This window comes from Sus scrofa, chromosome 15 (assembly GCF_054392235.1).
Source record: "Sus scrofa isolate SSC_HxYL_T2T_F1_AM1 chromosome 15, Sscrofa_HxYL_maternal_Yorkshire_Landrace_v2.0, whole genome shotgun sequence".
Taxonomy (NCBI): domain Eukaryota; kingdom Metazoa; phylum Chordata; class Mammalia; order Artiodactyla; family Suidae; genus Sus; species Sus scrofa.
Genome location: NC_139397.1, coordinates 52,006,013 through 52,032,559, shown reverse-complemented (window position 1 = coordinate 52,032,559; position 26,547 = coordinate 52,006,013). Strand labels below are relative to the sequence as shown.

The window sequence follows — 26,547 nt, the reverse complement described above, 5'->3', positions numbered from 1 at the left end:
ACCCAGACCAGTCCTGAGGATTTCAAAGTCCAGCAGTAGACACGTTAGTAAATAATGGCAGCGCAGTGACTGACCCTAGACTGATGTATTGGACATAGAAGTCTTGCAGGGTATGTGTCTGCCTGTCCTGGAGCATGAAGACTTCTTGTGTTTCACTTGGGAACAAAGCTAAGCCTGTGTCACAGCACTTCCCAGGCAGGTGTTCACGCCAGGCCTGGAACTAGTTTTCAACCCTTTGAAGGGATGACAAAAGGGCTCCACAGAGATGCCTGTGATTAAGAGAGGCTCCATTCCAACCCCACAAGTCTGTCTGATTATATTTAGAAAACAACCAAGAGTGAGTTTAGGAGATCCCGGAGAGAGGCCAAGGCATTAGGCCACATGTTTATTGAAACTTGATCTAGGAATCAAAACAGGAACCTAGAAGCAGATTTTCTCGGTGATTCTTAAAGTTCAGCTTACTTGTGAGCAACCTGGACTCACGCAGTGAGTTGAAATACTGAGAGAAGATATCTGATCAAGCTATGTAACTAGTCTTAGAAAAAGCTCAGCACAAGGTCTCATACACCAGGACATTTGCTTTTAGTACTCTTTTATGTTTCGTACCTGTAATTAATATTTATTGCTTTTGGACAACTGGCTCAAAGATATGGTGACAAATTTCACTAATATTCAGAGAGAGAAAAGCAAAGGACCACTGGTTATGAGTGTCAAGGAATCTTCATGAACAAGAGCCCGACCTTGCTTTATTTGCTGAGAAATACATAAAACAATGAGCACTTGATTGATTAGGCAAGCCCAGAATCTGCTTATGATTTCTTCACCTAGGGAAGTTCACTTAACCTTCTGATTTTTATTTTTTTCCAGCCCTAAAATGGAACTGCTTTAACTTTATTACATATGCCCATAAGATTACATGTTAATCAACTGAGATAACCTAAGATTAAAGGTTTGAAAATTTTTTTAAATCCTATTTACATGTGACCTACTGTCATTATTACTTGAGGAGGCTATGGCAAGGGGCAAGGCGTGTTGTTGTCTGAGAATAAGTAGGATGAGGCCTGGGTTGCGTTAGATGAGAAGAAAGATCTTATTCTATGGAAAAGAAGGGAGTACATTGGCCACATTTCTGTCTCCCTAAAGATGACAGCAGTTTGCAGTTCAGTTTGGTTTTTGGTCTACCCCATCTGTGGGTAAGTAAGAGCTGTTCTCTGTAAAAAGGGAAGGAGGTGGATAGTATAAAATTCTGAGAGTCTTTAAAAGAAAAAAACAGAAACAGGTGAAGTAGGCAAGCTTTTAGGAAAAATCTTCTATCAGACCTTCATCCTTGGTGCTGGATTCATTCAACACATATTTATTGGGTTACACATTCTTCTAAACCCTTAGGGTACTTCAAGACCCCACCTGCCTCCTGCCTGCTTAGGTTTTAGGTGCTAGAACCACCATTCATCGTTTAACTTCTTTTTTCTTCCTCTGTATTTGGTACACAGCACCTATTCCAGGGGTCAGAGCAGATTTCAGACTTTTTCTCACCAGAATGGCAGAAAAACAGCCTGCAGGTTCCATGTTGCATAAGGCAGATAACATCTCTAATTCCAGGTGGAATGTCTCCTATTGATACAATGGAACAGAGTTGATATTTACTTCCTGTAACAAAAGAACAATGGATGACCCCAGCCCACAGGACTCCACATGTTTACCGTATTCTTAAAAATTTTAGTATCTGGACAGGTTCCAGTTTAACTGGGCTTCAGTTTCTTAGCTTTAAGACAGGGACAATAATCTATACCTCAAAGTATGGTCAGGAGGATACATATAATACATATAATATTTGTATATGTTGTATTATATCAGGCTTCTCAGCCTTCCTGGTGACGGCTGTAAATTAATGCAATAACAAAAAAAAAAAAAGAGGGAGTTTTGGAGAACAGAGTAGAATAATTGGAGGGGTGGGTCTTGGTCTCTATGACAATGGGAAATAGTTCTGATTCTTAGTTTGTAGACTAATTTTCAGTTTCATAGTCTACAGCGACAAAAAAGAAAAGAAAACCTTTCTCCTCACCATGACTTGTGGTCTTGTAGGTCAAAGAGGGCCACCCAGTATTCCCATAAGGAAAGAATTTTCTACTTGTCACAAGAAAAAAAAAAACTTTAACTATGTGTGGCGATGGATGTTGACTAGACTTACTGTGATTATGTTGTAATATATACAAATATAGAATCATTATATTGTATACCTGGAACAAATATTATATGTCAATTACACCTCAATTAAAAAAAAAGAAAGCATTTCCTCTTTGGGAATGAGATGACAAAGAAAAGTCTTAAGTCAGGTCTGCAAATGCCATCTATCATAACTGAAAAAAAACAAAAAACAAACCTTCCCACAGTGTTGGTCCTGCATGATTTAAAACAACCTTGTACAATGTCTCAGCTCCAAATGGGGTGCAATCTATGCTCCCAGGTCATTTCTGCTCTTCATGGCTAGGAGAGGAGAGCCAAGTGAAGAGATGGCTCCATCTCTGATGGAAGTAAAAGAACCACAGCCTAGGGATCTGGAGATCTGGGCTGGTCTCCTTCTTCCCATAACAAATTCTTTCTCCTTGGATAGTTAATTTCACTGGCTATGCCTCAGTTTTCATTTGTAAAATAGGCTTTCTGTGAAAGCCCAAGGAATACAATTATCAGAATGCATAACTGCTATGACTGTACTTGTAAACTGCACAGCAGGACAGCATCCTTCCTCAGGAGCTTGGTTCCTCTCTCCGAAAAGTGTGGGATTTCCACTGAAGATCACTCATTCCCTTCCAACTCTGAAATCTGTATGACTGTCATTTCTATCCACAAGGTTTTCTCAGACTGTAGTGAATGCATTCTATTTGTGTCGGAGCAAAGATGTCCTGAAAACTCACACTGAAAACTCACACTTAGCTTTTTAAAACCTCTTCATAAGAAAGATCAAAATAGTCCAGAGATGAGCCCCAGAGGGGTCCACCTACACCCACTAAGAAATACAGACACATCCCTAGGCAGCCCGCCCCCAACTCCACCAAGGACACATACATCAGTGGAATTCCTGCACTTCCTTTCCCAGTCTTTCCCACTTCACATCTGCTGGCTGCGAGCCAGCTCTGTGACCTGACCAGGAGATATTTACCTGAATTCAATGGGACCAAACAGAAGAGAAGAGTGAACAGAAAGAGGACCTTCATGTTTTAAGATTCCCTCAGGGCTCCCTGTCCTCCAGTCCAGAAAAGCAAATCTGATGAAAGAGCCAAGTGGAGTGGAGAGAAACAGGCACAAAAATGGGACATTTATAGGTTTTAGGGAACACTAATCAGGAATGAGCACATTTATCTGGTCTACTGACTAAGGATGTGGGCAGAAGTCACTGAATACTCTTCCTTTCTGCCTAAAAATAGACAGGCTTCTTGGTATCCAGGGAAGCAGGGCTTGACCAATAATTTGGTGGTTTGAGGCTGAAGCAGAAAGAGAACAACAGGGTTGATGGTTACTTAGCACCAGGTGCTGGGCTGAGTGATAGGGATAGAGATGCACAAAGACATGGTGCCTGCCTTCAAGAGGCTTCCAGCTCTGCAGAATCTACTGAATTGAACACGTGGACACAGTCCCAGGTGTACACACAGCAGGCTTGGGCCCGCGTGCGCCAAAAACAGGTACAAGAATATTCATCCTTCATTACAGCTGTCAACAGAACACAACTCAAACGCTGTATCACTAAACAGTGACAGCATGCATACAACATGGATGTACCTCAGAAACATTCTGAATGAAAAAGGAGAGAGAGAAAGAGGGGAAAAAAGCTGGACACAGCATAGAGTATAATTTTTTAAATCTGACAAATCTATATGATGATGTAGTAAAAGTCAGAAAGTGGTCTACTTTGGGGGAAGAGGGCAGACACTCTTCTCACTTGGCAAAGTTCTCTTGATTGAGGAGGGAGTCAGGGAGCCTGGATCTGAAGATTGAGTTGACCTGTGCTGGCGAGGGCAGGGCACAGGGGTGCAGGATGCAGCTCCACCTGAGAAGTGGACACAGGCAATTTTTCATAGGAAGGATGGTGTCAGGGCCAGGTCCAAAAAGATAGCCTCCCACATAGGCTTACAGAATGGATGATGCTAAAATGCTTGGTGATGCAGCTACACATTTTGCCCCTACTTTATTTTAGACTCAGCATCACCTAGATTTATTTCTCTTGAAATCCACTCACTAATAAGTTAAAAGCCAGTCTTTTTTCCATCCTGTCCCCCAGGCCTTCACAAGGAGATTACTAGTTTCTTATTAATCCTTCCAGAGGTTTTCTGTGTAAATATAAGCACATATGAATCTAAACTTCTCTTTTTGTACAAATGATAACAGATTATACATCCTATTCTAGACTTGGCTTTTTTTCATTTGATGTTTTCTAGAGACTTTTGAAATAGGGGCATGAAGAACTTCATTCTTTTTTTTTTTTTTTTTTTTTTTGTCTTTTGTTGTTGTTGTTGTTGTTGTTGTTGCTATTTCTTGGGCCGCTCCCGTGGCATATGGAGGTTCCCAGGCTAGGGCTTGAATCGGAGCTGTAGCCACCGGCCTACGCCAGAGCCACAGCAATGCGGAATCCGAGCCGCGTCTGCAACCTACACCACAGCTCGTGGCAACGCCGGATCGTTAACCCACTGAGCAAGGGCAGGGACCGAACCCGAAACCTCATGGTTCCTAGTCGGATTCGTTAACCACTGCACCACAACGGGAACTCCAAGAACTTCATTCTTTATAACAGCTGCACAATAGCTACAAGACCCCTTGGAGAAGGTCTCCTGTCTTATTAACCAACTTGCAACAAATGTACTTGATCATGAGTCTTACCTACAAAATGGATTTTGACAGAGAGATGGCAGGTGGCAGATCCAGTCTCCTGCAGGTGAGCAGTGTGGGCACTCAGAAGCCAGATGGGCCAGGCATTCATTTTGGAGATTTCAGGTCTAGAAAGATTAAGCAAAGGAAGTGGGTCCTAACAAAGGATATCGTAACCTGCTGACCTTTCTGGATTTTGTAAAAACACCTGTAAAAATAGGACTTAAGGGGAAATTATTTGGGAAATTTCCTTTCTTTGCCAATAAAAAGGTCCATCTTGTGCTTGGTAATTATAAAGCAGGTATTAAGATGTGTGTGTATGTTATTCAAACATAAATGAATCTTAAAATTTGAAATTCTTTTTCTGTGAAGTATTTGTCCTGAACACATCTCTGAAATCACCCATTTTAAAAAAGTATCAGCAAATTGGTTTGACCTTGAGAAAACTGGCTTCCCTACCTAAAAACACATCCTAAAAGCTCAAGTTCTAGTGAATAATTATAATTCTGAATGAAGCTCTGTGAATGGAGGAAGTGTAGCTATAAGACACAAGAATTACTGTTTGATTAAAAACACTAGAGTTTTATTTGAGTGTATATACTCAAATGTATGGGTCCTTTTTCAAAAGTCAACTTGGTAGAGGAAACAATAAAAAAGTATGTTTTATACTTTGTATTCATTCTTGCTATTTATACTGACCTGATTTAGAAAAGATTTAAGGTAAAGGTGGATGGTATATTTTTTTTCAGTAGGAAAGTTCAAACAGTTGTGAAAATATAATTTGGAGATTGCTTTCTTGCAGTTTGGAAATTCTATGAGCTATGTTGGAAAACTGGCTCTTTTGGGGGAAGAAATAAATCAATAGCATTGGTATTTATCGCCCACATTTTCCTCTACACTTGAATCTATTTCAAAATCACAGACTTAGAATGCAACCGCTAAGGAAGAATTTCATAGTTTGGAAAATCAGGCAGGCCATTTCAAAGGAAGACAAACTAGAAATTCAAGCTCACTGAGTGATCTCATTAATCTGGTCATAGGTTCATAGATTTGTATAATTACAGGGTTGAAAGAAACTGAAGCTCAATTTGTTTCAACACAGAAGATAATTATTCCAGTGTGTATTACACTCATGAATAGAATAAAACAATAAGGAGAGATGAAAGATATATTTGGGTTTGAAAACATTTGAAAATAGCAAAGCATTATGATATATTAAAAGAAAACCTGGAGTGTCCATCATGGCTCAGCGATAATAAACCCAACTAGTATCCATGAAGACACAGGTTCGATCTCTGGCCTCAGTCAGTGGGTTAAGGATCTGGCGTTGCCACAAGCTGTGGTGCAGGACACAAATGCAACTTGGATCCCACTTTCCTGTGGCTATGGTGTAGGTTGGCAGCTACAGCTCCAACTGGACCCCTAGCCTGGGAACTTCCATACCCCACAGGTGTCGACCTAAAAAAGACAAAAAAAAAAAAAAAAAAAAAACCTTTGGGAGTTCCCATTGTGGCTCTGTGGGTTAAGAACCAGACTAGTACCCATGATGATGCAGGTTCGATCCTTGGCCTCACTCGGTGGTTTAAGGATCTGGTGTTGCTGCAAGCTGTGGTGTAGGTCACATATGTGGCTTGGATCTGGCATTGCTGTGGCTGTGCATAGGCCAGCAGTTGCAGCTCCGATATGATCCCTAGCCCAGGAATTTCCATATGCTGCAGGTGTGCCCCCCGCAAAAGAAAATCTTGATACAATTCAACAATGATTAGACAACCCAATTAAAAACTGGGCAAAGAACCTGAATAGACATTTCTCCAGAGAAGAAATACAAATGGCCAACAAGCACATGAATAGATGCTCAACATTATTAATCATTAGGGTATACAATGAAAACCACAGAGACATAGCACTTTGCATTAAAAAATAATAATAATAACAACAACCATGTAGTGGAAAATAGAAAGTACCGATAAGGGTATGGAGAAATCAGAACCCTCATACACTGCTGGTAGGCATGCAAAATAGTGCAGCTATTGTAGAAATGTCTGATGATTCCTCAAGAAGTTAAACTGAGTTATTATATGACCTAGAAAATAAAACTTGTTCATGAATTCCTAGCATAACTATTCACAATAGCCAAAAACTAGAAATAACCCAAATGTCCATCAACTGATGAATGGAAAAACAAATTGTAGTGGAGCCATATAAAGGACAATTATTCAGTAATGAAAAGGAGTGAAGTACTGATACATGCTCCCACATGGATGAATCTGGAAAACATTGTTAACTGAAATAAGCCACACAAAGGGCCACATAGCATATGATTCCATTTATATGAAACAAGAACCGTCAAATCCATATGGACAGCAAGTAGATTAGTGGTTGCCAGGGGCCAGGAAGGGTGGGGATGGGGAGTGTCTACTTAATGGGTATGGTGTTTCCTTTTGGGTGATGAAAAGATTCTGGAACTAGGTAGTGATGATGGTAGCCCAACATTGTGACTGTATTTAATGCCACTGAATTGTATACTTTAAGATGGTTAAAGTAGTAAACCTTGCATCATGCATATTTTATTATGGCAAAATAAAGAGAAAATCTTGAGGACCTTTGAAATCATATATCAGTACAGAAAGGAACCATTAATGATTGTGTTGCTGGAGTTCCCGTTGTGGCGCAGTGGTTAACGAATCCGACTAGGAACCATGAGGTTGCGGGTTCAGTCCCTGCCCTTGCTCAGTGGGCTAATGATCCGGCATTGCCACGAGCTGTGGTGTAGGTTGCAGACGCGGCTCGGATCCCGCGTTGCTGTGGCTCTGGCGTAGGCCAGTGGCTACAGCTCCGATTCGACCCCTAGCCTGGGAACCTCCATATGCCACGGGAGCGGCCCAAGAAATAACAAAAAGACCAAAAAAAAAAAAAAATGATTGTGTTGTTAAAAATTCCTCTCATTTTAGAGAAAATGACTCACCTGAAGACACAAGGATGGTGTACTTTGGTTCCAGGAACCAGATCTTTGAAAGGTCAGAAGGTGTTTCTTTTACCAATGTGATGAATTGTAATAGTAAGTACACATACATATGCACACACAAACTACTCTACACTCCCCCCAACCATATAAAATAGAATACATTCTGATCTTATTTGTGAAATCTAAAGCGAAACTTTTAGTTCCACCTTTATGTCTATAGGCAATCTGTGATGCTTTCGGATCTGAGGACAAATGACTTCCTGAGAAAATTCTTTAAAAATCCATAAAGAGAAAAGAACTTTTTCTGGATTCATGTTCAGCCACATTATTTGTAGAATTCATTCCTTATAGGATGTTCAGCCACAATATTTTCAAACAAAATGAAAAATATTTCACTAATCTTATAAAATTGAGAATGTATCATCACCAGTGCAATAGTTTAAAATCTTAATAAAACTTCTGTGGTTCTCAGGGTAAAATCTTCACCCCTCTATCTGTAGAATGAAGCATTGTGATTTTTCAGTACCTTACAGTATGAAAGTTATGCAATTCTTTGGTTCTATCTTTAAAATTCAATAACACAATAAATAATAATAAAATCCTGTTCCATAGATCATCATAATGAAATTGTAATATGGACCCCAAAATGGTGTATATTTCCATGATATTTCTATACTTCTTATTTGGCCTTGTGTGATATATGAAGCAACAGAATTTGGAAGTTAGATGATCAAGTTGAAAAATCTGTATTTGTTATTTTATAGAATTATATATCATAATGTCTTGCTTTTCTGCCCTTTTTATAGTTAGAAATTGATTTTCAGAAGCTTTGGCTCTTCAAAAATTCCATTATCTAGACAGGGGAGTTATCTGTATTCCAGTTTTAATAGTCAAGAAACAGAAATATAGGGGATATAAGGTTACAAATGCTGTAAAACCATAAGTTTACACCATGGGAATCTTTTGGTTCCTTGTGCAATATTCTTTGTCTCCACATACTTGGTCATAATTTAAAATCTATCTTCTTCCTTTATATGTGTTCATCATGCATTGTCATAGCTTTGTTATCTTAAGTTGTCACTTAACTAACAAAAACCAAACACTAATTTGGCCATTGGCTATCAGCTGGGTTTCCTTGTATGAGTAAGAGAAACAATTAAGAATTTCCCCAAGGGATTATCTGGGGACTATAAATAAGTCAAGTAAAACTCAAAGCAACGTGTTTACAGTAGGTGTATTTGAGAAATGACAGCCATCTGCTGAGGACAGCCTGGTGAACTGGAACCCCACAACAGTCTCCTGACAGAATATACTGTTACTCTTCTGACTGACTTGGACACCCAGGTACTGGACCCCTAGGCACCAAAATTGCAGCATTCTGTGACACAAGGAGGGAAAAGGTCTTTCCCCCTTTCCATAAGGTTCTGAGAATCACAAGACTGTGCTGTTTCTGCCCAGCGTTTTATGGAGTTTTTACTTCCAATTTCAGTCTAACAATTTCACTAAACGTGTGACTGGATACAATGAGAATGGGGCTGGGAATTCCACCCACCTGCCATCATTTTTAGTACAGTGCTTATCATGTAACAGGTACTCAATAACTTCTGAATTAATTCATGTTTGCCAACAGAGACAGAATTCAAATGAATACATGGTGTATGTGAAAAATGCTACCAAATAAAGGTCAGGGTATATTACTGGGAAGAAAAGAACCATCCTGTGAAAAAAAGCCACCACAGGCATCAGAAGACAATTCTGTCTCTAGCATTTTTTGGAAGAAAAAAAAAAAAAAACATAGCATCTACTAATTACATCAACTGTCTGTAAGGACAAAGCAAAGTGGAATAAAATAGTAGGCTAAGATGAGAAAAATGAATTGGAAGAGTAAAAAAAACTCTGTGGCATGAAGGAAAAGTTGACACTTTGAAAGTTGAATTAATGATGTGAAGATTAAACTGAGCTGGCATTCCAGATCGAGGAGGAAAAAGAGAGACAGAAGCTACTAGAGAAGGAGAGGCACAAAAGTCAGAAGAAAGAGAGTTAGTCTAAAGGCTACGGTATTCCTGAGAAGAAAACAGAAAAGTTTCAAAAAAAATAAAATGCTGAAGAGCAGTTACCAGGAGCTGGAATAAGAGGGAACAGGGAATTATTCATCAACAGGTACAAAGTTTCAATTAGGTAAGATGAACAAGCTCTAGAGATCTGCTGTACTACACTGCCTGTAGACAATGATGATGTATTGTACACTTAACATTTGTTAATGTGATAGATAACATGGTAAGTGTTTTTGTGGTAATAAAATTATGAAAAAGAAGTAATGTTAAAATATAATTTAAAAATAGTTTATGAAGTAGAGAATTACTAAAATGAGCCACTTTATAGGACTTACCATTCAGATAAAACCAACTAAATTAGAACTATAGTTAAATATGCCTTAATTAAATATTTAAAGCACAAACAAAAAGAAATAAAAGCCTACAAAAATCAGGAGTCCTATAAAAAAAAAATACCTACAAAAGCAGACTTGCCTTACACATCTCTCACAACTACACTAAAAACTAGATGGGTAACAACATCCATGAGATCTTAAGTGGAAAATTGTGTTGCAAGGAATTCATTCCCTGACTGATTATCACTCATGGGTAAAAAAGAAAATCATTCTGAAATATTCAAGGAATCAGAAAATACTTCATCAAAATGCTATTCTGGAAAATATTACAAAATTTACACTTGTTTCTGTATTACATTGCCTCTTTTTTGTTTGTTTTATTTTGTTTTTGGGGGGATTTTTTTAGGGAGAGGAATGCCCGATGCTATTTTCTGCCTTTAGATCTATTTTCATATATCCTTGTTACAAAGGTTAAAGACTCGTCATGAGGCCCGAAAGCATGACCACGTCTGTCAATGTTAAAACTGTATGGCTTTGCCATTCTCTTGGTTCCAGAAGCCACATCTACTAGTGAAAAGCATTAGTGATGGCTAAATTCTTCTTCCCCTCTCAATGTCATACTTACGTTCATACTTACATTTCCTCTGTCCAAACTGGCTCTTTACTCACCTTATGTCTGTTTCACCACATATAGTGTTTCATGTCCTCATTTTTATTTCTAAAGAAATAAACAGGATTTTCAGCCTTCACTATCCCAATGGGATTATGTCACACTTCCCTAAAGGCCATAGGGAAGTGTCTGGATTATCTATAACAAGATAATTTCTCTAGTTGTCAAAGGCTTCCTTCAAGCCCTTGGTTCCCAGGCACATGAACTGCATTAACACAGCCCTTGGGTTTAGACCAAGTGAAATAATAAACTGGGTCCCTGCCACCTGACTTTGGCTGTGGGGAGATGTTCTATTTCTGGCTAAGGAGTCTTACCACAATATCTGCTTGAAATGGTCTTCCCACTGACTTCCTCTCAGCCTAGATTCCTCAGCCTAGACACCCAAGGTGTCTGTCTTTCATGTTTATTCCTGTAGCTACAAATAAAGACAAGGGTGAATAGTCAGCATAACCAGCCTCCTTTCTTCCTAACCCTGAAACTCCTTTGGGGCTTTATTTCCACCATTCTGTCTCAGTTCTTTAGTTACGTCCTATAATCCTCCATTTTACACCCCCTTGTACAGCTAACAGTCATTCACCCGACCCTTGGGTAAGCCGGGGAAAAGGCTGGGACAATTATTTATCATTTTCCTAAAGTCCTACATGAAATTCTTGTCCCATTTGTCTCATGGGTCTTTTCTTTTCCAGGCTCAACAAAATTCACAGTTTGAGAGCACGCCAAGATCCTGCTGCCACCTTTCCTGTGTCCACTGAGGTACTTGCCTAACTAATAAACATAAGACAATGCTGAAGTGCACTGCAGTAGGGCACTTATGTCTGTTGAATTGTCTTCACCAGCTGTAGTCATGCTACCTATTTTCCAAGGTGGATTACTCATTCATACAAATACAGCTCACTGACTATCTCAAAGAGCTAGGGTTTAGGACATTTTTGTCCACTGTGCTCTCAAGAGTTACACAAAGAATCAACACAATTATTACTGGAGTTGAGACTAGAAACCAGGTAGCTGGCATTCCCAGGAGGTGCCACTTCCTCTGCTCACACATATAGTCCTCTGGGACTCACAGACACAAGTGTCCTCCTGCAGGGAAAGACCTGTCTCCAGGGCTTGTGGAGAAGCTTGCCCTGGCCAGTGCTGCCAGGAAACTTCCTGAGAAAGAAATGGGTGTTGTCTTAGAAACATCAGTGTTATGTGAGGCAAAAAAGAGCCCATCCGTTGAGTCTTCTGGCTCAAAGTGAGCTGGATTAGGGTTCTAGGCATGTCATCTGATCGCCACCTGATCTAGGTTGGCTCACTTAACTCTGCCCTTAATTTGTCCTACAGTGAAACAGACATAATAAAGGACACTTGGGAGCCTCGGAAAGACAGGTAGGACGTGACAACTAGGTTTCTCTAAGGGAGCTCTCGGGGCAAGAAGGAGCAGAGTGCAGACAAATCAGAGAAGGAGCCACAGGGAGCTGATGGAAGGGATAAAACAGGTTCTCCGATGCTTTCCCACCCTCCTGAAAGTGTAAAGGGCCGGCCACATGCTCTACCACACTGATGCCTATAGACCTATCAGAGCCTTTTAATCGGACCAAGGGAAGCACCCTCCGCTCCCTAGTGGGGCTTGATGTCATTCCTCAAAGCAGGGTCCATTCCCATCCTGTTGTCCTCATAGGTAATGCTATCTATCATCTGACTCCAGGAAGTGCTTCTTGTCCATCAAGAAAGGGACTGTGGTAATGAGCCCAGTTTCCCTTCATTTGGACATACTAATTTTTTTTTTTTTTTTTTTTTTTGTCTTTTGTCTTTCTAGGGTCAAACCAATGGCATATGGAGGTTCCCAGGCCAGGGATTGAATCAGAGCTGTAGTTACTGGCCTTTGCCACAGCCATAGCAACACCAGATCTGAGCCGTGTCTGCGACCTACACCACAGCTCATGGCAATGCTGGACCCTTAACCCACTGAGTGAGGCCAGGGATTGAACCTGATGGACACACTAATTTTAATTTTGTTCTTATCGCTATGAGACTTCTGGTCCAGTAAGGATATTCCCTATGACACAGAAGACAAAGGTAAGCCAGCTCAGAATAAGCCAAGGCTTCAGGGCTGTGGGGACCACCACATGGGTGGACAGGAAAAAAGGAGTATGCGTGGCCATTATTCACCAGAGGAAGCCAAACAGGGCTCTGACTGACCAAGCCTGTCCACTCTGCCCACCCTAGCTGACCTTGCACTCTGAGGAGGAAGGAGACTTCCTGATGACAGGGAGCCCTGGGGGAAGGACAGCTCTACATGGATCAAAGTCCCCCAGTAAGGCTTTCAGGGGTGCAGTGGGCGGGCAGGACACGGAGAGTGGATGGTGCAGGAGGAGAGCAGACAGCAGGGCAGTCAGGCATGTTACAACTGGCTCTGTAATGACCTGGAGCAACCTGCTGCCTGAAGGGTCTCTTCCCACGGGGCACAGCAAGTGTCCATGAAGTCTGGACAGGGCTCAGACCCTGCACTCAGTGGACTCCCGTTGAAAGAACACGCGGGATGAACAATAGAGCTGCTGGCTCAGAACTGACCCTGAGAAGCCAGACTTCTCACCCCCTTGTCTCCAGGCAGAACTGCAAAAACGTACACGGAATGGCAGAAAAAAAATCAGCTTTCACCTGTTTCTTATGAATCACCAAGTACATTCCCAAAATCTCTCTGTATAACATGCTTGAATATCTTACAATCTTAATAGCCGGGTAGTTCTTTCTTAGGTTAAATTCATGACTTTTTGGAGGCAACTTAAGTCTTCTCTTGACTGTCTTTGCCTAAGATCATAGTATTCTTGGTCTATGAATACATACATATTTATCCTTGGCACATCAGTTTTGTCTCTTTAAAAGTACATTTAAAATTGAAGAGTTACAAACAACTTATACAACTAAACAGCAAGAAAAATAACAACAACAACCCAATTGAAAAATGGGCAGAAAACCTGAATAGACATTTATCCAAAGAAGATATACGGAGGGCCAACATGAAAAAAAATGTTCAACATCACTAATTATTAGAGAAATGCAAAATAAAACTACAATGAGGTATCACCTCATACCAGTCAGAATGGCCATCATTAATAAGTCCATAAATAACAAATGCTGGAGAGGGTGTGGAGAAAAGGGAACCCTCTTATGCTGTTGGTGAGAATGTAAACTGGTACAGCCACTATGAAAAACAGTATGGAGATATCTCAGAAAACTCAATAGAATTACGTTATGACCCAGCAATCCAACTCCTGGGCATATATCCAGACACAACTTTCCTTAAAAAAAGATACATGCTCCTATATGTTCATTGCAGCACTATTCACAATAGCCAAGATATGGAAACAACCTAAATGTCCATCAATAGGTGAATGGATTAAGATGTGTTATAGGTAGACAATGGAATATTACTCAGCCATAAAAAGAACAAAATAATGCCATTTGTAGCAACATGGATGGAACTAGAGACTCCCACACTAAGCAAAGTAAGTCAGAAAGAGAAAGACAAATACCATATGATATCACTTATATCTGAAATCTAATATATGTCATAAATGAACCTATTTACAGAAAAGAAAGAAATTCATGGACTTGGAGAACAGACTTGTGGTTGCCAAGGGGGAGGGGGAGGGACTAGGAGTTTGGGGTTGGTAGATGCAAACTATTGCACGTGGGGTGGATGAGGAATGAGATCCTGCTGTATAGCATGGGGGAAATACATCTAGTCACTTGTGACGGAAGAGTATGATGGAGGATGATATGAGAAAAAGAATGTGTGTGTGTGTGTGTGTGTGTGTGTGTGTGTGTGTGTGTGACTGGGTCACTTTGCTGTATAGCAGAAATTGACAGAATATTGTAAGTCATCCACAAGAGAAAAAATAAAAATCTTTAAAAAATAAATAAAATTGAAGAGTAATACAATAACTTGACAGAGTATTTTTAAAGATAAAATCATTTAAAATCACCAACAGGGAGTTCCTACTGTGGCTCAGTGGGTTAAGAAACTGACTAGTATCCATGAGGATGGGGGTTCAATCCCTTGCCTTGCTCAGTGGATTAAGGATTCTGCATTGCTGTGAGCTGTGGTGTAGGTCACAGACAGGGCTCAGATCTGGCATTGCTGTGGCTGTGGTGTAGACTGGCAGCCGCAGCTCCAATTCGACCCCTAGCCTGGGAACTTTCATAAGCCTCAGGTGTGGCCCTAAAAAGCAAAAAATAAAATAAAATCACCAATAATCTTAACATTGGATACTAAAATCATTTTTTTTGCTTTTGGACATATTTTTCACAATTAATTTTCCATCAAATATATACAAATTGTATCCTATAATTTCTAAGACAGAAAATTACCTTAAGTTTTTTTATTTTATGCATTATATGGTTTTTATTTGCTTTTGTTTATTATACCTAAGGGACATAGAATATCCTTTTAAACAACAGAGTTTGCTAATATACAGCTCTATTTTGGACACAATTTTTTTTCAAAAAGCTTCTCAAAACATTTTTGTTATTTCTTGAGGATAATTTCTTATTCTTTTTTTAATTAAAAAAAGCAAGACAACTTAACATGAGATTTACCCTCTTAAGAAAATTTTAAATGCACATTACAGTATGTTAACTATGAACACAGTGTTGTGTCACAGATCTCTAGAACTTATTTCATTTGAATAACTTACTTTACGCCCATTGGAGAGTAATTTCTGAGAAGCAGAATAATGAGTCAGCAAGTACAGTATTTTACGTCTTACATACATATTTTAAAAATTACATCACAAAGAGGTTATATAAAGTGTCAGTGCTTCTGATTTGTAAGTACTGGTTTTATCACACCTTCACTCTTCCTAAGCATCAGCCTCATGTGAGTGTGCCTCTGTGTGAATTAAGTACAGAACGCGCTTAATCAGAAAGAAGCCTGGAAAGGGAGCATTTGGTAAAGAGGCCTGCACATCTGGATTTGTAACTCTGAGCTCTGGAATCCTGACTGCAACCCAGATACCCACAATAACAACATCAGAAAGGAATCTTAACTCATAAGAACTAAAGAAAGATGTAGAGGGAAGGAGTTACAGTTTACTAACAATTAACTCAAGCCTAAAATAGTCACGACTTATAATTTTTTTCTTTTCTTTTTAGGGCCACACCTGTGGCATACAGAAATTCCCGGGCTAGGGATCGAATCTGAGCTGCACCTATAGGCCTATGTCACAGCCACAACAACAGGGGATCCGAGCTGCATCTACGACGTACACCACAGCTCGCTCATGGCAACACCAGGTCCTTAACCCATTGAGTGAGGCCAGGGATTGAACCCACATCCTCACGAATACAATGTCAGGTTCTTAACCCACTGAGCCACATGGGAACTTCTTATAAGTATTTTATATCAGGTTTATGCAAATTCCACTATTTCTTCACAGTGGATCTACTAAGATGTCCTTGAATCTTCGTTTGAAGAAGTACCAAGGTCTGGAAGAGGCAGGAGATGGAAACTCCCTTAGTCCTGACTATCCAAGTTAGAATCGCCCATGAGGACCATGAATCCTGGCAGCCCAGCCCACGGGGAGAATGAGGAGCAAGTCTGCACCCGCCTGAAGATGCTTCCCCAAGGATTTCTCTTGGGTTTGGGGAGGCTTAGAGGAAGGGAAGGAGAGGAAAGGGCCTGGAGACCCTTCCTCAAGCTCCCCCTGACCCAAAGCCTCTTCTATCTTCATTCTTTCATTTGCTCACAGATACTTACTGGACAAAGACAATACAGAAGAGGTGCTGGGCCCTGCAACATGCCCTCTGCACTCATGAAGGGCTCCCATAGCATGGAGTTAGATGTCTGACCATCCTGCCCTTACCTAACTGCACTTTGACCAGAACCATGAGGGCAAAAACAGGGCCTGCCCGGTCTTGGGGACAGAGGACCTGGCATGCGACTCTTCCAGATTCAAGGACATTTAATCTCTTTCTGAAGATGAGCAGATCAAAAGAAGATTATTTCCATGTCTTCATCACTTTCTAATATACCATTTATCTTATTATACACCCGAGGGGCATTTTGTTCATTACTGGATCTCTTGTATCTAGAATAGTTCCTGGGGCATGGTGGATGCCTCCTAGATATTTGTTGAATGAACTGGAACAGAGGCATCATTTAAGGAGATTTAAGGAGAATGGTGACATATTTAGATGTGCTTTTTGCAGGGAGGGCTCTGGTTTTCTCCATCTCCTTCTTAGTCATTTCAACTTTATGCTTCCTTTAAAGTCTTCTCACACACACCTTCCCCCCACTTTGCTCTCACACTTAATTACTAAATTAACTCTTACACTAAAAAAAAAAACAAAAAACAAAGAGCTGCCTTGAATACATTTTTGTTCTTGCCACTTAGAAGGAGAGAGTGACATCTTTGGCTCTATGGCTAACAGAACTCTACCAAGGACCCAGGTGCCCTATCTCTCTTTGCAGCTGAGAAAACATGGGGACACAGGCATCCTCGCCTTTCTCCCAGTGTGTCTGCCTGTTGTCTCAGCATCACTCTCCTTCCTGGACTGCTTTCTCCCTCCCAGGCTTGTAGACCTGTCTCCATCGCTCTCATTTTTCTCTGCCTCACACAAATATCAGCTTTGTTCCTCTGCTCCCCCAGAAAGCTGTCCCTCAGTAACCAACTATAAGACTTTCAAGATTTCAGTTTCTACCCACAAGTGAATGATTTTGACTCTTTTATATCTTGCCTCCTCCTCTCTCTTGGAACTCATGTAAGTTCACCAATGTCTCTGCTGGACACTGAAGCCTTGGGCTTCTGATACAATGTCCCCCAAGCTGATCTGACCCTCACCTTGGTCCTCCTGCTCTTCATCTCCACCCTGTCCTGGGATTTGTTTTGTTCATCCCATGCTCTTCCTTCTTCTCCATCACCAAACTTGTAAACTCAATATCTTTAGAACCCCCTTGATTGTTCCTGTGTCACAGCCATTATCTGCACCTTAGCCGCTAACAGATGTCCTCGGACTTCACTGCTGCGACCATCTATTACCTTCCTGCCTCTGGTCTCCCATGTTTCCAGCCCATCCCAAGTTCTTTTGTTAGAAATAAACACTCTAACATTGAAATACATTTGTGTTCACTCCCCTGGAGCACCTAGTAACCCTCTCTTGTTCAGCAGTCGAAGGTCTTCAGCATAATGTTGGTTTTCTTTGACAACATCCCATCATTTTCCCGCACCCTCATCTGCTACTTGTAATCAGTCCCTCTCTTTTGACTTCAAAAGAAGCTACTCCCCATTCTCATTCTTTTGTGTCTCTATGACTTCCTACAAATTGCACCCTTTGTCTGAATATCTCAGCTTTTCTCTTTCACTTGAACTCCTAATTATCTTTCAAAATCCTGCTCAAGTTTCTACAGGAATCCTTTCTTAATTCTCTTATATTTATCTTCCCCACATATTGGACATGTCCACAATATAGCATGTTGTTGTTTTTACTTATTGAGATGGTTTTCTCCCCATATATTCATGTTTCCAATTCATTAGGTTTTTCAGTACCTAAAACAAAAGGAGGTACTTAAAAATATTTTTAAAATAAAAGAACGAATGACTTGAATGCTTTCTCATGAAAATTTATTCATCGACATCTACAAGTAAAAAGTGTGTGTGATTCAGAACTCACTGTTCGTCACAAGCTCAGTCATTTTCTCTAAGGTCATGTCAAACGATGACATTTAGCCGGTTTCTGTCTTTTATTTTTCTGCAATAAAATGTTTAAACTATCTGGCACAGATGACAAAGCCTCAGCTCCTCTCTTTTTCAGCCCCTTCTCCAAAACATCTGTATCTGGCTTGTAGGCTCTGGAGAACAAGCAGTGGACAAAGCTTTGGCTCCCAGGTCAACAGCCTCAGTTCTGAGGTAAACAGCAGGGATCTTTGTTTTTAGAGCAGTAGCCAATTTGCATTTCCATATAATTACAAAAGTTTTGACATCTGCCTTCACTTTTCTTGCAGTTGATAACTTTGAAATTTGGTTCAGGTTCTGTATGAAGAAATATCAACATTAGTCTCAAGATTATCTCAAGAATCAGACACTTGTTATCTTAGCTCAAAGGGATATGGTGGAGGATGGAAACGGATGGGAAACAGATTTCATTGTATATGATCTATCATATATCCATGTGGCCATTTTGACAGTATCAAACTCAGATCCCTAATTGTGGCTTAAAAGTCACCTTCACTCTCCCTAAAAAAATTGAACTGTCGATTCAGAGGCAACTGGGAAGAGAAAAGGTGAGCAATATGTTACAATACGAATATTGTACTTTAAATCATTTAGAATGTTGTGTCAGGGTACAATAAGGACTCTCTGAGGCAAACTGAAGGGACACTGCCCCATCAACCATGTACTAAAGCACAATGGTCACTGAGGAAAGTGAGTTGAGGAACTAGGCCAGGCAAACAGGGGTGGCAGAAGGTAGAGTTTTAAAGAGTTGAGATTTACTTTCTTCCCCTTGCTATGAGGGAGAGCCTGGAAGACAATCTGATCCCTTAAACATGTGTCAAGTTACTTTAGTAATGTGAAATTGATATCTCACTCTACAGGTCAAGTATTAAAATGATTTAACATTAATTTTTATTTTAAATAATATATAATGATGACAAGTGATGGAAAAGAGCAAGGGGCAAGGGTTAAAAAAGAGAAAAAATTGATGAACATGATGAAAGCAGAGGCACAATATCAAAGAATTGACAGTATGTCTCCGGCTAGGGAAGACTGGATGGACAGACGCCGAAGCTGCTCTGATTGTCCGAGGCTCTGCCACCAATTGGGGTTCTGACCTTCTGACAAATTAAATGTGAAAAGATGTGACCTTCTTCCTCTCCTAATTCTTTCATCAGTATGCATTACAATTATTTGGCCAGATGAATGAGTTGATTGGTCAATCAATTGAAATTATTTTCTTATCACCTCATTTTCAGATCAACAGTCTTTTTTTTTAATCTGTAAAAGCCTGCACATAATGCATGTATACAATTTGATGAGTTTAGACATATGCATACCCCCATGATACCATCACCACAGTCAGGGTAATAAACATATTTATCATCTCCAAAAGTTTCCTTGTATCTCTTTTTGTTTTGTTTTGTTTTGTTTTTGTTTTTCTGGTGGTACAAACATAAGATCTCCCTCTTAACTTTTTCAATGTAGTCTGCATCATTCACTAGAGGCACCACGATAGGTACAGCATAACTCTGGAATTTAATCATTGAGCACAACTGAAACTTTATCCTATTAAACAATAACTCCATTTATTTCTCTACCCCCATCCTCTGGAAACACCATTCTATTGTCTACATCTCTACCTTTGATTATTTCAAGTACACCATATGGTTCATAGGTTCCAGCTCAAAACCATAAAATCAACCCCAGGTATATAGCTCTGCTTCTGCCAAGAGAGATTTACTTCCTCAGACCTATTATCCATCTAGTTAAGTCCCAATACAATCCAGGGATTACTTCCAGTCTGGCATCGATGGCACTGTGAGAAGCATCTCAACACTGTGAGAACTTTCACATTTTCTAGGGCATCCTGTGTCAAAGCCACAGAGCAATGATGGTTAGGAATCCCTTTCTTGTGGAAACTCAGAACTCCTTCTCTATAATGTTCACTCTCTGGCTTGTTCAGTCTTCTGATCTACTCCAAAAAATCCTGTTTTAAGGGAGTTATGGTGTCCCTCCAAGTTTTCTAGTCTCATGATGACATATGTCACTTGTTACGAAGTTATTTTTTTCTAATCTCACATATTTACTACTTTATTGATATATCATTCATATACCATGCAATTCAGCCACTTGAAGTGTACAATTCAATGGATTCTAGTAGATTCTCAGATATGTGCACCATCACTACAGTAAATTTTAGAACATTTTTATCACCGCAAAAACAAACCAACCCTAAACCATTTAGCCATTGTCCACCATTTCCCAACCCCCAGCCCTAAGAAACCATTAACCTACTTTCTATTTCCATAGATTTCCTTGTTTGGGGAATTTAATACGAATAGAAATGAAGTCTTTTTAAAAACAGACCTTTGTACTTTCTGCATGTCCTCTGTCATGGTAAAGCCTCTTCCAGTGGGAAACAGAAATAGCATACACCTTTCACCAATCTGACGAGATCATTCTTACTGATACTACACACAGTCCAAGCCAGCATTCACCATCCAGCCCCAATTTAACCTGTATCTCTAGTCACCAAAGTTAATTCTCAGAAATTAATAAAACTAGTAATCCTGAATTGAAACAAGAGAGGATAATATTATAGGCTCTAGAAGAAGATAGTTCTGAATTCACACAACTTTCTGCTATTTAGGATGTGGGAGTTTGAGAAATTTACTCTTCAAGGAGCTTAGATTTCCTTGACCATCAGATGAAGATGATTAAAACCTATCCTCCAGTTTGTATGAGTTCTGGCAAATTGTCCACATAGTATATGCTTATTATATACAAATTATTAGTAGTACTCATTTAGTCAAGTGGGAAATGCTTTGCTCCCAGAAGTCCCTGGCCTAGAATCTTCAAACAAGTCAGCAAGAGAAATAAGAGGAAATATGGTACAGTCTTTACAGACTGTTTGGCTGCCCAGCTATTAACAGCTCTATCATCACCTGGGGAAGGCCTATGGGGCTTGTTCTTCTGTTGACCCATTTGCAAAGTGGGGATAATAATAGTACTTCTCTCCTAAGATTACTCTGCAGATGAAATGAAGCAAGGGAAAGCAGTTGTAACAGAATCACAAAGTGAGCAGTGTATAAATGTTATTATTATTTCTCATGATAATGTCTTAGTCTTATGGATTTCCACAAGTATCTTACAAGACAAAATGAGCTAATGCTATGAATTGCATGTACAATAGATAAGTTCACAACATTTTGTCCACTGAGCATTTTTTTCATGAACCAAAACCAATTTACCTGATCATTCACTCAAGAGATATCATTACTGAGAACCCGTAATGTACCAAGTCCTCTTCTGGGTGTTGGGTTTTGCATAGTGAATGTGGCAGTTGGTCCCTTATTCTCTACTCAGGTTTACATTTCCCACAATTTTTCATGTGACTTTGGAGATACAGAACCTACAGAGGACACAGAACTCACATGGCCCAGAATCTCTAACAGGTGAATCACAATTAATGGACCATCTTGAGAGCATCAAAGGTCAATCTCTACTATACTACAAAGCAACAATCATCAAAACCACATGGTACTAGCACAAAGACAGAAATATAGATCAGTGGAACAGGAGAGAAAGCCCAGAAGTCAACCCACGCACCTACAGCCAACTCATCTATGACAAAGGAGGCAAGAATATACAATGGAGAAAGGACAGCTTGTTCAATAAGTGGGGCTGGGAAAACTGGACAGCCACATGGAAAAGAATGAAATTAGAACACCCCCTAACACCATACACAAACATAAACTCCAAATGGATTCAAGACCTAGACAGAAGACCAGACACTATCAAACTCTCAGAGGAAACCATAGGCCAAACACTCTCAGACATAAACGACAGCAACATCTTCTCAGATCCACCTCTTAAGAGTATTGACAATAAAAACAAAAATAAACACATGGGACCTAATCAAACTTCAAAGTTTCTGCACAGCAAAGACAACCCTAAACAACATGAAAAGACAACCCACAGAATGAGAGAAAAATCTTTGCAAGTGAATCAACTGACAAGGGATTCATCTCCAAAGTTTATAAACACCTTCTGCAGCTCCATGCCAAAAAAACAAACAACCCCATCCAAAAATGGGCAGAAGATCTAAACAGACAGTTCTCCAAAGAAGACATACAGATGGCCAAAAACCACATGAAAAGATGTTCAACATCACTCATTGTTAGAGAAATGCAAATCAAAACCACGATGAGGTACCACCTTACACCAGTCAGAATGGCCATCATCCAAAAGTCTACAAACAAGAAGTGCTGGAGAGGATGTGGAGAAAAAGGAACCCTTGTACACTGTTGGTGGGATTGGAAATTGGTGCAGCCACTGTGGAAAGTAGGATGGAGATGCCTGAGAAAACTCAAAATAGAACTCCCATTTGATCCAGAAATCCCACTCCTGGGCATCTATCCAGAGAAAACCATGACTCCCAAAGACACATGTACTCTGATGTTCATTGCAGCACTATTTCTAATAGCCAAGACATGGAAACAACCTAAATGTCCATCGACAGAGGAGTGGTTCAAGAAGATGTGGAACATACACACAATGGAATATTACTCAGCGATTAAAAAGAATGAAATACCGGCATTTTTAGCAACATGGATGGACCTAGAAATTATCATGCTAAGTGAAGTCAGCCATACAATAAGACACCAACATCAAATGCTTTCACTGACATGTGGAATCTGAAAAAAGGACAAACTGAACTTCTTTGCAGAACAGATGCTGGCTCACAGACATTGAAAAACTTATGGTCTCCGGAGGAGACAGTTTGGGGGGTGGAGGGATGTGCTTGGGTTATGGGATGGAAATCCTATGAAATTGGATTGTGATGATCATTATACAACTACAAATGTGATAAATTCATCTGAGTAATAAAAATAAATAAATAAAAATAAAAAATAAAATTTAAAAAGTATTAAGCAAAAAAAAGGTCTATCTCCAATCTCCCAGCCATTGTGTCATGCCTTCTTTGTGGCTCACACACCTCCTCCCTTCCCTGTTCTTGGTGATCCTGCCAACAGCATCCTCCTCTAGCACCAGCCTTCTCCTTCCTTCTGCTCTAAGAACCATCCCTGTCAACTAACCTCCCACCCCACAACCACACAGACAGACAGACATGCATGTGAACAATTCACTCTTCCTTAGAGAAAAGCTACATTCTTAGTGCTGGTTGACCCTGATGTTACTAAGACGCAGTGGCAAAGGCCCAGGAAGACCACACAGCTTCCCTGAAATTCATCACTCAGGGCTGCCATGGACAGGGCACAGGGTGTGGTCAGCAATGGGCTCTTTTCTTTACAGATTCTAGGTTTCTTCCCTTAGCTGAAACTGGGGTTTCTGACACTACACAGGCTTGTAACAGAGAGGTGGACAAAGAGCATGAAGATCAGAGTTTCTTACTGATTTGTTCTCTAATGAGCTGACTTTGTGCTTTTGGAGTCAGCTGGCAGGAGAATAGGTCTACTCCAGCTCATGGCTTACTCCTTCATAGGCTCTCAGTACCTGGTGACATCTAAGGCATGTTGTTACTGATACCTGGTGTCCTCAACAGGGTTCATCTTCAACAGGACCAAAGGTTACCCCTGTGTGAGGTCTAAATCTGAACCACAGAAAACACACATATTCTCCCCACCAAATAGCTAGAATGCAGGCCCATTCCATAGCAACATCATCCTCTCCTTTGCACCTGGCTCTAGGGAAGCTCATCTGAGCACCTGGCACCTGTTAGATTTTGAGGTTGAAGAGACATCAGGCCCCTGTGGCCTCACGCAGCAGGGGACACATATTAAATTATCCAAGTGATTCTTTTTTTAATTTTTTTTTTTTGTCTTTTTTGTCTTTTTTGTTCTTGTTGTTGTATGCCACTCCCGCAGCATATGGAGGTTCCCAGGCTAGGGGTTGAATCGGAGCTGTAGCCACCGGCCTATGCCAGAGCCACAGCAACGCGGGATCCGAGCCGCATCTGCAACCTACACCACAGCTCACGGCAACGCTGGATCGTTAACCCACTGAGCAAGGGCGGGGACTGAACCCGCAACCTCATGGTTCCTAGTCGGATTCATTAACCACTGCGCCACGACGGGAACTCCCTATCCAAGTGATTCTGCTGAAGCCCACCTCCAGTGTGTTGAGGTGCAAAAGGGGCCCCAAACCCTTCTCCTAAGGAAAAGGGTGGGCCTCTCAAGCCACCTTCAGTCCTTTCCCAAAGCTGCTTCTGAAAACTCAGCTGAGTTTCCTCTTCTCTGTCCAGCACCCTTTATAGGGTAAGGATTTGAGGCTCGTCTCTCTAGCCTTTTGGCTACCTCCCTTCTGCAGAGCCATCCACTGTTCACTCACACCCCGGAGTACCTCCTCTGATACCAGCTTTGGATGAAGTCAGAGCAGGCCTCAGATGCTCTCTCAGTGCCCCCATAGTTCACAAGACCTTCAGGGGTCCCACCCAGGGGAGCTGTCAGACCCCATGACCTTTCTGACACACAGAGCAGCCTTCACCATCCACATAGTATCTTCTAAACACAGCCCCTACTCTCTGCTGCCGCTCAGACCCACCCCACCCACCCAGTCAGCTTCCCATGTATTCTTCCACTAAAAGCTTCTGGGGCAATGACCCTGTCCCATGCTTTGTTACTTACCCTGGAAAGGGGGAGTGCGTGGCAAGAGGTAGCGTTTTACTTGGTGGCGTAACAGGTGAGACTTGTTTGTTTCTTGTCCAGGGTATTCTCCCTTTAGTTCTCTGGGACCCTTGGTACCTTGGTAATTAGCATACGTGGCTCTGGAAAATCCTGTTTAAGAATAATCACACAGCACAGAACATTCAGAGCCCTCCATTCACAGACCCATGAGATGAGATGCGTACATTCCAAGGGATGATTGACAGTGGAAGGGGAGGAGGGGAGGATTGTTGCTCAATGGGTATAAAGTTCCAGGCATGCAGGAGGGGTACGTCCCAGACCTGCTGTCCTGCTGAGGCCTCTAGGTAAGAACAGGGCATTGAGTGCTTCTAAATTTGCTGGGAGGGTAGATCTCATGTTAGATGTTCTTATCCCAGGAAAACAAGAGCACACACAAAGGGACACAGAAACTTTGGGAGGTACTGGTGTCCATCCTCTTGTCTGTGCTGATGGTACCATCAGGTTGGTGTATTATTTAAGTAGATGCAGTGCCTTGTGTAATAACTATACCTCAATAAAGGTGTAAAAAAAAAGAGAGTAGGTTGGAAGAAGGACAAATGTTATATGTGTGAGAGAGAGACAGAGACAGAGAGACAGGGACAGAGACAAATGAAGGCTGTCTGAAAAGGGTGAGTGGTAGTGCCGGAGTGCCCCATGGAAGCCAAGCTCAGCATCCCCCTAGGCTGTCACCAAGGTAGTTTTTGAGACCTCCCTAAAATTTAAGGTCCTTCCTGACACACACTGTCCTTCATTGTCAGGGGAGGGGGATGGTAAAAGGATGAGAAAGTGGAGTCAGGGTTGGGACCCTATCTCCTGGGAAGCTATGCCATCATCACAAAGTGTCATTCACAAACCCGGGCAGAAGACTCCTGCCTTAATCCCACCAGGAAGGGGGCTTCCCAGGGCTTAGCTTCTCACTGCCCAGCCTGGGCTCCCATCCCAGAAACAACCATGGCACAGAAACACTGGCCCCCAGGCCCGGGTCCTAGTTCCGCTTCACCTGGAAACAGCAGGACCACAAGGAGAAGGGTCAACGGAGGGAGGAGTCGCTCCATGTCACCAAGAGGACCGCAGCTGGGACATCCAGAGTGGGCTGCAGGCGGGCAGTAGGGAGGGCTTCCTTTATAGCTGGGCTGGGGGAAGAGCTGCATTCCAGAATTACTTACTGCTCACCAAGGACACAGGAAGAGGCGTTATCGTCCCACTGCTAGTGGAACAAATAATGGGCCACTTTTCTCAGGAAGTAAATCATATGCCTGAATGCCTGGACTGGGCTTTGGTGA

The 26,547-nt window shown here is 41.1% G+C and overlaps 3 protein-coding genes and 1 long non-coding RNA gene across 7 annotated transcripts in view; 1 reads left to right on the top strand and 3 right to left on the bottom strand.

Annotated features, from left to right (window-relative positions):
• Positions 1-18,468, top strand: part of LOC146395841 (uncharacterized) — a 20,298-nt gene extending 1,830 nt beyond the window's left edge. Inside the window, exons 1-4 of one of the 2 annotated variants that reach the window (XR_014829771.1) lie at positions 9,042-9,166; positions 11,568-11,634; positions 16,302-16,396; positions 16,614-18,468. This is a non-coding gene — a long non-coding RNA (uncharacterized LOC146395841). Of the gene's footprint in view, positions 1-9,041; positions 9,167-11,567; positions 11,635-16,301; positions 16,397-16,613 lie in introns of those variants that run through there. The other variant, XR_014829772.1, reaches the window with a different exon arrangement.
• The window catches only part of LOC404703 (prepro-beta-defensin 3), a 103,187-nt gene that overhangs the window by 26,681 nt on the left and 49,959 nt on the right, over positions 1-26,547 (bottom strand). The window lies entirely within an intron of this gene.
• On the bottom strand, positions 1,339-11,026 carry SPAG11 (sperm associated antigen 11). The gene is given in 3 exon segments (NM_001129977.1): positions 1,339-1,611; positions 4,870-4,985; positions 10,881-11,026. Coding segments are annotated over 2 exon segments (258 nt in total). The 5' UTR covers positions 4,970-4,985; positions 10,881-11,026; the 3' UTR covers positions 1,339-1,453.
• On the bottom strand, positions 18,469-26,547 carry SPAG11B (sperm associated antigen 11B). The gene is made up of 3 exons (XM_003362076.5): positions 26,265-26,547; positions 25,226-25,375; positions 18,469-18,893 (listed from the first exon to the last, which is right to left on the bottom strand). The coding sequence occupies exons 1-3, from the start codon at positions 26,413-26,415 to the stop codon at positions 18,760-18,762; spliced, it is 435 nt and encodes a 144-aa protein (XP_003362124.3). The 5' UTR covers positions 26,416-26,547; the 3' UTR covers positions 18,469-18,759.

Bases quoted from the DNA above. Each gene is read 5' to 3' on its own strand.
- SPAG11B (XM_003362076.5), bottom strand. From the start codon at position 26,415: ATGCAGCTCTTCCCCCAGCCCAGCTATAAAGGAAGCCCTCCCTACTGC. The intron at 25,376-26,264 runs GTGAAGCGGAAC...ATTCTTAAACAG, and splicing joins TGTGGTCCTGCTGTTTCCAG to GATTTTCCAGAGCCACGTAT. The intron at 18,894-25,225 runs GTAAGTAACAAA...TTCTTCATACAG, and splicing joins ACGCACTCCCCCTTTCCAGG to AACCTGAACCAAATTTCAAA.